The sequence below is a fragment of the Tetrao urogallus genome (genome assembly GCF_951394365.1).
Source record: "Tetrao urogallus genome assembly, chromosome: 1".
In the NCBI taxonomy this organism is placed as follows: domain Eukaryota; kingdom Metazoa; phylum Chordata; class Aves; order Galliformes; family Phasianidae; genus Tetrao; species Tetrao urogallus.
Genome location: NC_136813.1, coordinates 104188610 through 104204118, shown reverse-complemented (window position 1 = coordinate 104204118; position 15509 = coordinate 104188610). Strand labels below are relative to the sequence as shown.

At 37.8% G+C, this 15509-nt stretch overlaps 1 protein-coding gene across 2 annotated transcripts in view; it reads left to right on the top strand.

The window, feature by feature from the left end:
- Window positions 1–303: 303 nt before the first annotated feature.
- Window positions 304–15509, top strand: part of EPHA6 (EPH receptor A6) — a gene marked incomplete at both ends in the record, with an annotated part of 498668 nt that continues 483462 nt past the window's right edge. For both annotated transcript variants that reach the window (XM_079541645.1, XM_079541644.1), the window contains one exon: window positions 304–406. In XM_079541645.1, coding sequence (XP_079397771.1) covers window positions 304–406 — 103 coding nt within the window. The remainder of the gene's footprint in view (window positions 407–15509) is intronic.

Here is a 15509-nt window from a genome sequence, read left to right as displayed (position 1 = left end):
GGAGCGGGGCTCAGCCCGAAGTTGCCGAAGCTCTCCCCCTCGCCAGCGCCGCCGCCCCTCGCGGCTGTGCGGCACGGGGCTCCCGCACCCCTCGCCGCCTTCTCGCTCTCCCTCATTCCGCCGCCGTGCCCCGGGACGTCGCCGGTGGATGCGCCCGCCCCGGTCCGGGCAGCCCCCGGCGGCAACGCAGGCAACGCGGCGCGCCCCGGACCCCGGCGGGGCCGCGGGAGGCGGGCGGGGGTCGCGCCGCGGCGTTCCCCGCCGGCCTGAAGGAGGACGCGGGGCGCTCGGTGGGCCCCAGCCATGGGGTGTTGCGACGCGCGGGGGCTGCTCTGGAGATTCGGCCTCTTCCTCCCCCTGCTGACGGCGCGCCCCGCAGCCGGCGGACACGGCGCCTCCAACCAAGGTGAGGGCGGCCGCGGGGCCGCAACTTTCCGGCGGGCGCGGGGCGGTGGGGAGGGGGCTTCGGACCCCGCCGGGCGGCGGGATCGGCGGCTCGGAGGAGCGGGGCGGGCGCTGCGGCTGGGAGCCTCCCGGCGGGGTTTTGTCCGGCGGCATCCGCTGGGGGCGGCCCGTGAAAGTTGGGTGCGGGTGAGAGGGAAGCGCGGAAACGAGCGGGGCCGCGGCCGTGCGCTGCCCTCCAGAGCGGCCGAACTTGCGGCGGACTGAAAGTTATCCCCGCTGAGACAGAGCGGTGGCATCCCGCTATGTGAAATGGGATTGCTGAGGGATAAAGCTGGCTCGTGCTGAGCGGGCTTTAGGGTGCGTCGCTCACGTTAAGAGACATGGTTGCCCTTAACACCTGCTTTGGCTGCTCGAAAAAATCCTCATTTAGAGCCTTTGTCACAGGTGCGTGCTCATCAGGTCCAGCTGAAGAAGGTTGTTGAATTGCTTAGGTTGTAATGTACGTGCTGAAGCAGTGTGCCCCTGGGTTGGAAAGGGAATCACCCTACTTAGAGAAATGAAGATTAAAATGCGCGGCACACTCAGATGGTATCAAATGTTGTTAAGAAGAGCTGGAAAAAAAAGTCAACGGTTGTGAAACATTGTTTTCTACGTTATTGAACATCTGGATAGAGGAAAGCATTTCCATAACTGTTTATTTATTATACATCTTTCTACTTAGTTGTGGAGGAGGTAGGATGCATCTATTTCTGTGTTCAGAGTCCTTCCTACTTTTTGTTTGTTTTAATTTTTTTTTTGTTTGTTTGTTTTAATTTTTTTTTTTTTGACTTACCTTTCCCAGTCAGGGGTTTACTGGGATGTGAGTGAAAATACAGGAGCTGAAGGGCAGCTCTAAATGCTGCTTCTAGCGGAAATTATGTTACCTATTATTCTTGAAAGAAGTGCTGAATATGACTGTGTTGGAAAGTAATGAGCAAACAGCTTTTTACTTGTGGAGTACTACCAAATTTGTAGTTCATTTATTTTCACGCTTCGCTTTTACATTCTTTTTTCTGTGTTCGTTACATTTACATGGATAACAGTAAAAAGAGTGAATAAAACACTGGGAAAGCAGGAACATGTGATAGTTCAGGCACTAAACCCTTCAGCAATCAGGGTCAGATATGGTAGGGACGTTCCAAGGAATACTATTGCGTTACCTCTTCTGCACTGAATGTGATGGATAATTCCAGTCTGTAAATGGATAACATATAATCATATTAATGCTCTATTGCTTTTTGTCCTTACTCATGTTTTAGACAACATCAGATTCTCATAGCAGCACAACGCAGTTCTTTTATGTCATTCTCATTAGTGCATACTAATGTCTGCCACATTACCACAAGACCTAGCAAGACACAGGAATGCTCTTGAAAGTAATTCGTGTGTGCTATAGAATATTTGAGACATTCTACACATCAACAGTAAAGAATTTTTATTAAATAGTGCAAGTTGGATTAAGATATTTTAATGTAAAATACTAAATTAATACTCAATATTCCTGGGATTAACTCAGTAATAATTTTAAAAAGCAGTTAAATGGAGGAAAATTATTGCCCATTAGCCCAGAGAAAAGTCTGTCAAGGTTGGAGTGGATTTTTGATGTTGACATAACTTTTCCCAACAAGTTCAGGTATTGAGACAGTGGGTGCACAGAGCACTGAAAAATTTCTTAACTTCTGAATAACATCTCTTTCTGCTCTTTGTTTTGAAACCTCTAATAAAGAGAAAGATCTCTTGTCTTTGGTTTTGCCATTTTATATAGAATTCTAATTACTCTAACTCAACCAAACACATGAACTGGAGATATACTGGATTTTCACCCATTTAAAGATGCTAGCAATAAACATAATGTTAAACTCTTATTGATGACTTTCTGTGAAGCCAGAAATTGAATAAAAGAAAATAAGTACAGTGAAGCAGTTGCACATTACGTAGCATGTAAGTTTAAAATGCCAGTGACTAATGTTTAGAATCTCAGCTATGAAGAATATTTTGAAATCTTGTGCTGTTGGCTGAGGGAAAAAAAAAAAAAATTCTTAAACTTTCATAAGGTGATATTTCAGATGATATGTCTTGGAAACATGTTTGCATTAATTGGTTGGCTTTTCCCTAACAGTAGTTATAGTCATTATAACTTAGCGTAGCTTTACTATCCAAAATGTTTGGCCTTCTGTTTTGTATTTACAAGCATACCAGCACCAATACAAACTTGCAAAGGAAGATTTTGCTTGGATTGTTTGATGGGAGAAAAATGTGGAAGTGGAATAAGCTTATTAATCCAGTCTGGTAAACAGAAAGCCCTTCCTCTTCATTCTTAATGATTTATTTTCTGTTACTAAAGAGGGATTTTCAGAGAATTAATGCACTTCAGTCTTATAAATAACCATGCTGGAGTTTATCTTTTTGTTTGTTTTCTGTGAACAAAAAAGATATTTGTTTTGATATAGTTCCAAGACTCTCAGGTTGTCTTTCTTCAACCAGTAAATCAATTCATGGTGTCTTACAGTATCTGTAGCAAGCCAGACAGAAACAATACTATTGACAGAGAAGTGAGCTTACTCATTCATCTTAATGGAGTGATAAGTTCAAAAAACAAATAATGAGCATGCCAAGAACTAGATTTTACTGTTAAGAAAAATCCTGTAGGTAAGCAAGGCCATGAAGCTGCGTAGGAGCCTGTATCACTGCAGTCTGAAACTGAACTGCTCAAAACAAAAAAGCTCAATTAATAGTGTGGGTTGAGTGCATGCATGTTCATCTAAATTTTGATTGAGTGTGACATCTGGTTACAGACTGGTCGTATTATTGCAAGATTTCAGCCTGAGTTGTTGGTTGGTTTGATTGCTAGAACATGCTGGATTGAGCAAATAGTCTCAGACCTAAAGATACAAATAAGAGCCTCAGAAATGTGATCTTTGTGTAAGGATAGAGTTGTTAGGATAGAGATAGCATCACTTAATAGTATGATGCTGTCCTTAGCTAAGCGTGCATGTAAGTGTTCCACATATATATATTAACCTGAAAGAATTTTTGCATACCAGTTTCTTGGAAACTATAGTTGCTGTTATCTTTCACCAGACAATTGATTTCTGAAGTAAACTATAAGGCTTGCATACTTCATCATATCTACCAGTGAACTATAAAAGGAAGTTGTATGCTTTTTCAGCTACCAGGTGTCACTATGTCTTGCTAGGTTATGCAAGGTTTGTTTCTTACACTTCCTTCTAAAAGGCAAAAATATTCATTTCCTCCTGGAAAAAAAAAAAAAAAAAAAAAAAAAAAAGGTTAAGAAATAATATCAAGCATCAATTCCAAAATTGATATAGCATCTATTTTCGCATTGATTATGCCTGATGTAAATTGGGTAGCTTAAAGTATGTAATAGAGCCTTGTGATTCACATATTAAAATCTGAGGCAGTTCACTAGTGACCTTGAGTTCTTCATCAGTTCAAAGATGTTGGCCTGTATTTATCCGTATATTTATTTTTAAGTAAGTACAGTCTATCACAGAGATTCTTTTTGAATTCAGTACTGAGAAATTTCTTGCAGTTTAAAGAAACCAGGGCTGAGGGTAGAGGCTGAACTTTCCTCTGAATGACACAGATGCTGTTCTACTGCTGTTTTACTGATGTTTTACTGTTAGAGGATGCCTCATCCTTTGAGAAATGCAGGTGTTGGGAAGTAGGCTGTCCTGCTGCCTGCATTGTACTCACTGTGGCAGATTCTGCTGTTAGTTGTCCAGCTGGTGTTCTTTGTGATCATTTACACAATTTACACATTTACACACACAAAAAAGCTACTGCAGTAGAAGTTTAGTTCTCTTTTAAGTATGTATGGAAAACACAAAACTTGCCCCACTCTTAAGATTTTTTTTTTTAATTACTTCTACCCTATTTGTTTTTCAGTGATAAGGATGACTAAGGAACCTCCACAGATGTAGATATGCACAAAATGACTTTTTTACCCAAAAGCCTAGATTTGGATGCCTTAAATATCTGAGATACCTGAAGTGAACAGAATTGAAGTTAGTGCTTCATGATATGTTCATGGCTTTGTATTTAGCAGTATTAACTACTGTTTGGATATTTTGTTATTTTGAGCAGTTTAGGATGATTAGTATGGAAATAAATTAAAAAAAATGTATAGCTCAACTGTCAGTAAAGATCTCATTTTCTTCTGTAATTTTGTTCTTTAATTCTCATGTAATTTGGGGTGTGAAAACACTTCAGAGGAAATGAAATATTTCCAGAATTACACAGCTTGGCCCTGTTAAGAAAGGAAGCTAAATGCTGGAAGGAATTATGGAAATATAGGCTGAAGAGAACTGCTGATGGTTAGTGAGCAGTGTTTTCTCCATCGCTCCTCATTTATTCATGGAGATCAGTGTTTTCAGTTTCAGCGGGTGTCATGCTTATGTTAGGAAACAAACCAGTGCAGTTCCTAGAAACCAATGTAACACTAACATGTTAGTGGTGATGGTGGAGATGGTGACTGTTCTGTATGTGCTTCCTATTCTAAGTTCTTTCCAAAGGATCTGCTGCTGGTTGTTCTCCATCTGGACCTCAAAATCAGAGTAGCTGTACTTTAGGTTTGATCCAGAATGACCATTCTTACTTCCTTATGAATTTAACTGTCAGTGTTTCAACATAAAACTTTGTTTTTTGGCACATCAAATAGTTTTCAAATAAAAGAAGGAAGGAGTTTGCAAGAAATTCAGTTATATTCCTATGGAAAACTCCTCCTCCGTTGCCAGATACATATTTTAGATCTAAATAATTTGTTACAAACTCTGAGGGCCCTCCTGGGTATCTGAAGTCAGACTTCTCAACGGTGAATTTTAGAGAAGTCAGTTAAGTAGATGTTTTGTCAGTAAGATGTACAGTGCATTAATATTCAATGCATTTTGTAAAATTAGAAGCCTAATTTGATTACAGTCTCCTTTAACTAATCACCTATATTTAGAAGCTGATATACATATGCTGTTTGAGAAATACTGTATTATTCTTGGATCCAAATATAGCACAGTTAGGATATTTCCTTCTTTCAGCTGGATGTGTGAAATGGAATGTCTCCATTAGGATCGCTTACTCTGCCTTGACATTGACATAAAGAAGAGGCTGGCCTTTTGTTTGTTGTGCCCTTTAGTGCTGAAATGCACGATACGGAGATAGAAGGGTGAACAGTACAGAAATACAGAAGTAGGGAAAGAAATTATTTATGCCAAATCTGCTCTGATATCAGGAAACCACGTATCATGTGGAAGAGGTCAAAGAAAGATATCAGTTGTGAACAAGGCATCTTCAGAAACCATTTTTGAACTTATAAATGGTACACCAGTCTTTATAGTGGAGTGTCAGAACCGAGAACTACTAGTGAAGATTTCTCTTGCATAATAAAAACACAGGGTTTTTTGCAGGATTTCTTTTTGTACAATGATCTGCACAAATTAACTTACTTAACTCTATGAAAAAGTATTTCCCAGACTTTTTTCTTAGATTGCTTTTTAATTTCTGAATGATACTTTTTTTTTCCTCATGGCTTTTGCCTTTGTCAACTTACTTTGTGACCATTTCTTAAAATTCTGAACTTTTTAGTAATGTTTGTTTCAATTCTTGAATAGATTTGTATGACTTTTTAGTAACCTGAACACCTGTGTTTTGTTTAATATACTTAATTTGCAAATACTTTTTTCATATCAATATTTCTTCCTCAAAGTAATCATCAGTCCATCTTCTCTTATAATGATGCCAGAATATTTCCAGACCATATCATACAAAAGCCCCTACAATTTAACACTGAAAATACCTTCAGCTCGCTCATTTCTCTTTTAACCTCTCTAGATAGCTTTCCAGTCTACCTCTTATTCCATCAATTCTTATACTAGTTCCAGTGATGCTTTCATTATTGCTTTTGTGAGTGTGTATGTATGTCTGTAGGTGGACTTGTGCTTTCCCATGTCTAAGAATAAGTCTGTTTAAAATAAAGGCATTAAGGAGAACTCTTCATGCAGCATCCATTCATAATGCAAGTACAACCTTTAACTTGCTGGAGAACACAGCTTTGAGGCCAAAGTTGGCTTTAAATCAAGTGTCTATTTTATTTGGGTATCTGAAGCTCATCAGTCACATTTAAAAACAAAAACAAAAACATTTTCCTAGTCAGTAGGAAAAATTATACTGAATTGTCTCACTGACACAATGTAAAATATCATTATGTTAGCATTTCCAGCACTTATTAAGATCTCTGGATTTGGACTAAATTCTACTATCCCATAAGAAAACAAAAATACTGAGCGCCGTGATAATATTGATGATTTAATCATCAGAGGTTTATTATTTTCAATCAATGCAGGTATTTTTATTATGCTTTAGATGCTTTTATATATAATAAAGAAACACCACTCATGCAGTCAATGCACAGGTGTTTTTCCTCCCAGTTGGTGATACTGTAAAAACAGTTGCCTTCTCTTTAAACAGTTGTTTCATGGTACCTGAAATTTTAAGCTAGCAGGTACCACAGGTTTATATGTCGGGCTTTTTAAAATCTAATTGCATTCTATATACATAAAGCCCCAACAGTTGTCATTGTTTTTAAGGTAATAGGGTCTTTTATCTTTAAATTGGGACCAGATTAAAAAGCACTGCAATATTGCTGCTGTTTCTTTTGACAATCTAGTAGAGTCAGTTTTGTAAAATATCTTTAAAAATATTTCATGAGAAAATTATATTTAGATTAAAAAAAAAACCCAAACTTCCTTTCTGTAGAATGATCTTAGGATTTTGAAAGTATTTTGTCTCTAGTTATAAAAACACGAAATTCACATTTATGAATTCTGAAATCTTGATTCAAAGCCACAGAAACATTTTGTTTTTTACAAAATGATAGTGATAATACAGTGTAGAATACATGTATGAACATCAAGCACAAGCTTGAAACTTGGTGAATCAAAGCTAAGGTACTTCAGGTCTGTTTCCCTGTAAAGAGTAGTATAATACAAAATTTGTTTTTAAACAATCCCAAAGTCTTCACATCTTTCTTCCTCACTCTCACACTCCCCCTGACAAATACTTCTGTCCCAGAAAAGAGGGACAAATACTTTCTCCGCTGTTTGAAAGTTCTGTGTTACTGTGATTTTAATGCAAAGAAGGAGCACAACTGAAATTTTGATGAAAAATTAAATACTGTTCTTGCTTTGTATTCTATACCAGAGAAGGCTGTGCTTCATTTGCTCACCTGGTCACATACTGCTTAGTAATGTATGACTGGGACTGGTCTCTTCTTATTTGCTCATTTTGCCATCTAGCCCAAAACAGTCCCAGCATCAGAAACATAGAAAAGGTTTTCCTCTTCTCTCCTTTCACTCTCCTTCCCTTTCCAGCAGCCTCTCCCACTGCCTCCCTTGTCAGGCTAACTGTGTGCACTTGTAATTCTAAACCGAATCTGGATCTGATGAACTTGAAGTGAGCCTTCACTTTTGCAAGTGGATTATAGTGAGCTTGCTAATTATGTGAGTCAAAAAACACATGTTAAGGTTTCTCACTAGAAATGTTAGGTAATATATTCTAATTATGCTTATCAAGCTCCTTAATTCTCTAATCAATTTGTTAGTAGCAGAATGCTTAGTATTTAATCTCATTTCAGCTTTGATGGTTACTTTAAAATTTCTGATTATAAACAGACATTTCGTGAACAATACATATTTAGTAAAGTTCAGTAATGGTTTTATATTTGACATTTGACAGCTAACCATTAAAATTCTATCTGTCTGTTTTCCAGTGCTCACTTTTCCCTGCTCCTTCCACCTTATGGATGCAGTAAAGTAAGAGAAGCAAGAAAATAAAAATGTAATTGGTCATTAGCAGGTATATCTACTTCTAGTCAGAAAACCCGGCTATATGTTGTGCTGGGAGAGACTCTACTTCAAGTCATTAAAGAAACAAGAATTTAAACATGTTATACTCTTTACTAAAAATTTTTGGTCTGAGTTTAGGTAGATTTATTAGAAGCTGATAGAGGGTTTTATTTATTCTGAGCTGACTGAATTCCAGACAGTTTTTGAAGGTGTCTACTCTTTGCTGATGGGTTCTCCAAGAAGACTAACACCAGATTAATGATGACTAGATGCACACCTGCTCCTCACGAGTCAATGCTACTCTTCCTTGGATACCATAGGTGATGCTTAAGTGAAAAGTACTAATACAACCGAAGCAATCTAGAATGTTTTAATATGCAGACATGTTAACTGCATTTGTGATACAGCATTCCTTCATTGAAATTATAGAAGATTAAGCTTAGAATAAAATCATAGCTGTGTCGATTCTATGCAAAAAGAAAGATGGGCAGAAGCACCATTTCTAACAAGCTCCTCTGAAGATACATACATAGAATGAGAACATAGCAAAGGGTAGATTTACTGGGAGTTTCACAGCTTCAATCCACATAATGGCTTCTGCTCCTAGGACAAAAGGGGGAAAGTCACATATAGCAAGCAGTATAATTGAGGCTAAGGACCCTTGGTTAGAGTGTACTTGCTGCTGTAATTTCCATTTTCTGGCTGCTGGATATTTCTTAGTTTAAAATAAAGGAATAAAAGAGTGAATTAGAATGCATTCTGTAAAATAATGCACTAGCATTTTAATCTTGGTACAAGTGATTAACTCTCTGATATGTACCAATCCAGTTCTCCCAATGCATTCCAACTGCTGATTTAAAATAAAAATCGCTGATTTAAAATAAAATGAAAGAAAAGTTTTGGCTAAAATTGAAAATTATGTCCAAATATATTTTGGACATAGTAGGAAAAAAAAGTGAAAGGAGATCTAGGCATTCTTTCTGTAGGGTTTCCACTCTGTTTTGTTTATATTGCTGAAACTGTTAAATGTTTACATGCCAGAATGATGCAGTAGGAATAACTACTAGGAGGATTATATTAGTTTTAATCATTCAGTTTAGTGGACTTTAGTTCTTGGAGGAACATTTTATTTAGATAAATATGTGTACTGTTAATATTTAGAAATGGAGAAACATGAACTTCTAAACCAAACTTGATCTCAGATTGTTTTCATATGCAATGAAAAACTAAACCCAATTGCTGCTGAGACAACAGTGAAAATATTTTTCCTCTGAATAAAAAAAAAAAAAAAAAAAAGGTTTTATTCCCTAATTTCAGAAATATACTGAAACGTCTGTGTTGTGGTTTAACTCAACAAGTGCTGAGCACCACACAGTTCTCTCATTGCCCCCTTCCCAGTGGGATGGGGGAGCAAACTGAAAAAAAAACAAAGTAAGAATTACTGTTGAGATAAAATTATTTACTAAGATAGGGAAAAGGGAAATAGTTACAACTATATATTAGTCTATACATTAAGTGTTGTGCAAGTAATTGCTCACCACTATTAATGTCATATTAATGGTTACTCTTAATGAAGATGACTATAATTGTGTTATCATATGTCTCCTTTTTCTGTAGGCTATCTAAAGCTAAGGGGCATCTTGTTTAGAGAAGAAAAATGAAAGCTAATGGCTGGAATGAGTCAACATTTCTTGCTGCTGTTAATACGTGTCCCTGTGCAAACATTATACTGCATACAGAGTTGTTTTTCCAGTGTTTAATCTCTTTAAAACTATTTTTTTCCCCAATATTCCTTTCAGCCTCTGGATTGAGGAGAAGAATTAAAGGCCAAAACTTTTATCTTAGGTAACCAGCTTTTGACACCCACTGCACATTCTAAGCAATCAGTTTTTCATATGCTCATAAAAAAGCTTCTGTTGACTACTCTGAGAGCTATCTTTTTCTGAAGTTTAGGTTTCTTGTGTTAAATTGAGTATCAGGAAGATGTGATACTTTCATTGATCAACTGTACACCTTCTATTATGTGATACACTCAGGATCTGACAGACAAATGGTGATAGAAGTAGGTATGACACCTTAGCTTTCAATGTATGCTTCAGCTAAATTCATTACATTTTTTTTTTCTTCTTGTACATAACTAAGTAGTTCTTTGTTTGGAACATTTTGAACCTATGTTAAAAAGTTATCAAAATGCAATTTGTCAAAATGCTGAATGCAAAGGAATTGAATTAAAGGTTTGAAACTTTCTTGCCACATTGTATTTCTTAACAGTCTTCCTGAAGGCAAAACATCAATCCCACAGCAACAGAGGCCTTATCCAGTTGGTTCAAGTTTGACCCCCGCAGTCCTAGAGTCCAGCTATCTTTGATTTTAGTCCATGAGTCATAGTGACTCGTGTGCTGGCTTTTCCTAACTTTTAAATGTGGGAATTGCTAATCCCATGAATGTAAAAATATAATTAATATGAATTTCCTTTATGACCTTTTTTTTTTTTTTTTTTTTTTTTTTTTTTTTTTTTTTTTTACATTTTCAGAAGATCTTTACTTTCTTCCTCTTCACTGATCATTCACATAGAATGCTGGTTTGTTTAGACTGACAGAATAATCCTCTACTAAATCTGAATTAAGGCAAGAGAGACTCCATTTTACCTGGCATAGGCATAAGACATGAAGGCATGCACTTTGCCAGTAAGTTGTGTTAAGCAACAAAGGAATTTTGAAGAAAAGTATATTCATTTAGAGGTTACACAATGAAGTTGTCCTCTCTGGGTTGCGTAAGTGCTCCAATGACTGCAACCTCTCATTCTTTAGCTCCTAATAACATTACTTGTTCTTCTTCTCTTTTTATTTTTCTTAATCTTATTCTTCTAGATGGTTTATGTCCCACAATTTCCCTTTATTTCATTGTTCCATTCCTCACTTTGCTGCATTTGACTTGGGATGTTTGTCTTTCTGAGGTCTGTTGGGATGAGAATACTGCTGAAAGCTTGCTGCACTTATTGATTCGGCAACCAGGAGATACAAGGAGAGAACCTTTTGTGCACCTTCTCTGTCTCAGGTTGCAGTATGCTTGTTTGCTCTGTGCTGACACTGTCAGCACAGTCAAATAGGTATGTAGAGTCTGTTAAACTTAGAATGCATTAAGAATAAATAAGCTTTGGCAGTGCCAAAATTTCAGTGTAATATAATGAACAAGTTCAGCTTGGATAAACGTGAACTTATAGCAAAGGACATCAGTGAACTGCTATCAAGATACTCCAAATGACAGAAATACTAGTGTTCATTAATTAAAAATGCAAAACATATTTTCCCTTGTCTTGCTCTTGGAAATATTTAAGCAGCTTTATTTGAAATGTTTTCTCAGAAATGCATTTCAAACATTTAAATATTCTATGTTGAATTCTGAATGAACATTTTAATATGCAAAATATTTGAAAGGTAAAAAAGTGTGTTTGAAAATGTTACTTAGGTAACCTGAGTTATAGCCATGGTTAGAATGGAGATCACTATCACTCTCATAATTATTTTTCCCTGTTTTTACTTTCTCATGATATGCTTTTTTTTTTAAGTTATAGTAATGTTTAGTTTGTCCATTTTACTAATAATCATTTTCCTTACAAATGTAGTAACGAGTAGTTTTAAATAATGTCCTGAAGCCTTTCACTAGTGAATTTTTAACATATTAGAGAAAATTTGCAAATTATTTTTAATAGCTGTAGTCTGATAGATTTATCTTATACTGGAGAGGTGTGCCTCAAGAAATAAAAGCTGATTGAAATGGGTGACACAGATGGACATTTTGAAAGCAGGAAAGAAAATCAATAATAGATTAGACTTGATTAGGTGTTGACATTTAGAACTACACACAGAGAATGTTAAAATTTACTGACAACAGTCTTCTTCCTGATTTGCATTTCTACCTCTACTCTTTTTTTCAGATGTATTATGGTACATACATTATAAAGGTTAATGAACAAATGATGATGAAATTACCATATAGATCATAGAACCTTTCGAGTTGGAAGGTCCCTTAAAAGTCATCTAGTCCCACTCACCTGCAATGAACAGGGACATCTACAGCTAGATCACAGTATTAAAGCCCCTTGCAGCCTGAACTTGAATGTGTCCAAGGATAAGGCTTCCACCATCTGTCTGGGCAAGCTGTTTCAATGTTTCACTATTCTTACTGTGATTTTTTTTTTTTTCCTAGAAAATCCATATCCATATCCAGCCTAGAGCTCCTGTCTTACAGTTTTAAACCGTTTCCCCTAGTCCTGTCACAACAGACCCTGCAAAAAATCTGTACTTTCCTTTCTTACACCTCCGCCCTCACTTTGGATATTGAGAAGATGCTGTCAGGCCTCCTTGGAGTCTTCTCCGGGATGAACAGCTCCAGCTCTCTCAGTCTGTCCTTGTAGGAGAGGGATTCCATCCCTTGGATCATTTTTGTGGCCCTTCTCTGGATACACTTTAACAGGTCCACATCTCTCCTCTACTGAGAATTCTACCTGTGAACACAGTACTCCAGATGAAGTCTCATCAGTGCAGAGTGGAGCTTCTTTTGATGCAGTGCAGGATATATGTGGTTGGCTTTCTGGGGTGCAAGAGCACATTGCTGGTTCATGTACAACTTGTCATTCACCAGTACCCCCAGGCCCTTTTCAGCAGGGCTATTTTTCATCCTTACATCCCCCAGTTTGTGCTCATAAGTAGGGATTGCCACAGCCCGGGTGCAAGAACTTGGATTGTTCTCAGATCATCTGATTGATCAGGCTGTAGCCTGGAGGGATGCATGTTTGATAATCTAGTTTGTTTTATGTGAAAACTATTTCTATTTATTTTTTAACTTATTTTTATGCGAAATTTTGAATTTCATAATGCTTAGTTGCACCAGAATCATTTAAGAAGTGATTTTCCACCTTGCCTTGCTCCATACATTTGTTTGTAAGAACAAGTTTCTTTGTTATCTGCACTTGAAAAGTATTTTGTTTGAAAACTCGCTTTTACCATTTGAGAAGATGACTTCCTTGTCAGCAGAGAACATCTTCAGCAAAACTGCAGATGACATAAAAGCCAGAAGAAATGGCTGATAGGCCAAAGGGCCATACTGCCATCCAGAGGGCCCTTAACAGGCTGGAGGAATAGGCTGACAGAAATCTCACGAAATTCAATAAGGAGAAGTGCAGAATCCTGCACCTGGGGAGGAACAACCCCCAGGAACCATGACATGCTGGGGTCCAATCAGCTGAAAAGCAACACTGTAGAATAGGGCTTGAAAGTCCTGGTAGACATCAAATCGAATGTGAGCCAGAGATGAACCTTTGCAGCAAAGGCAACTGACAGTGTCTGGGGCAGCATTAAGCAGGTATTAACAGTGGTTGAAGGAAGGTGATCCTTCCCCCTTCAGCACTGGTGAGGCTACACCTGGAGTGCTGAATCAAGTTATGGGCTCTCAGTACAAGAAAATTGGGTGAAGGCTCATGGAGAAGATAGAGGGACTGGACTCTTCTGTGAGGAGAGGCTGAGAGAGCTGGGATGGTTCAGCATGGAGAAGAGGAGGCTTAGGAAAGATCTTAACGATGTGTATGAAAACCTACAGAGGGAGGACAAAGAACAGAATCAGTCTCTTGTTGGTTGTAGTCAGTGCCAGGACAAGAGGCAAAGGGCACAACCTGGAACGCAGAAGGTATCATCTGAACGAAAAGGAACACTCCTTTATGGAGTGCTAGCATAGGCTGCACAGAGAGAATGTGAGGTCTCCTCCTAGAAGATCTTCACACACTGCCTGGACAGGGCCTTGGGCAAAGCCTAGGAGGTCTTGCTTGAACAAAGTACCCTAGAGGTCTCCTTTAACCTCAAGTATTTTGCAACTCAGCAAAATACATCAATGAAAGAACCTGAATTTTAGCAATGGACATTTCTGTCCATTGTCTTGCTATGCCCAACAATAACTGTAGTGAATTCTAAGATTCCCATTGCATCCAATTGCATATCCTAGAAAGTAGGAATAAAAGAAAAAATCCCCAAGGAACAAAATATTTTCAAAGCAGAACAAAATACCCCAAAACCTTACTGTGTGACCATTTACAAATGGCAGTGGTTGAAGTAAGTTATCTGGAGCTGCATTCAGTCAGCATGTCCTTGATTTCATTTACATTGTAGTTCAAAAGTGAAATGTTTGGTTTACATAAAAGAGAAAAAGGAAAATGGTGGAACCTGATTTGCTGCATCATAGAGGATCAGCAGAGGTCTAAGAATCAGACATTTACCAGGTGTTATGGGATGTGAATGGTACCAATATCAGTGTATAAAAACTATATTAGAGCCCAGGAATGGAAAATAAAGTTAGGGGAGCAGATGTATTTCTACTGGGTTATTGCAGTTAAGTGGATGTGTATTTATTTTTTTCTCCTCTTTTCAATTTTTGGAATTTCTTTCGCCTTTTTACCCCTAAAAAATGTTGAAGTCTGGTGAGGTGTTCTGATAAGCTCTGTGATGAGAAACCTCTCTGCAGGATGACAAATTTGTGTGTTTTGCTCATATTCTCAGGGTAAGAGCAATTGCAACCACCTGAGAAGATGAGAATTTTCTCCCCCTCCAAATCAGATCAGACTACCAAAGCAGTTTATGGTTGGAAATTTTTACTTAACTATAGCATGCAATATTAGGAAAAAATCCTTCTCACAAAGGGCGGTGAGGTATTAGCACAGGCTGCCGAGGGAGGTAATGGAGTCACCATCCCTGGAGGTGCTCAAGAAGCATTACGTGTGGCACTGAGTGACATGGTTAGTAGGCATGGTCGGGATGGGTTGATAATTGAACAAGATAATTTTAATGGTGTTTCCAAACTTTATGATTCTGTGATTCTATATACTTAATCTAAAAAAGAATAAAAATGTCCTGCTATTGGCAAATTCTTCATAATAATCATCAGTTAAGGGCCCACTTAGTTAAGGGCTGTGCAAAAAAAGTGGTTTTTTTTTTTCTTTTTTTTTTCTTTAATGTATTTTAAGTTGGCTATATGAATACTTGACTCTTTGACCAAAGGGATTGTTTCTTTTCTGACATCCAGTGATCTCATATCCAAATGTGATATGATTACTCCAAATTCAGTGAATGTGTTGCCCAAATAACCTGATTCTTTGAACTGCCTGGTACTTGTTGAAGCTGACGTTATAGTTTTCAGAAAACAATTGCTTTCAATGTTTGA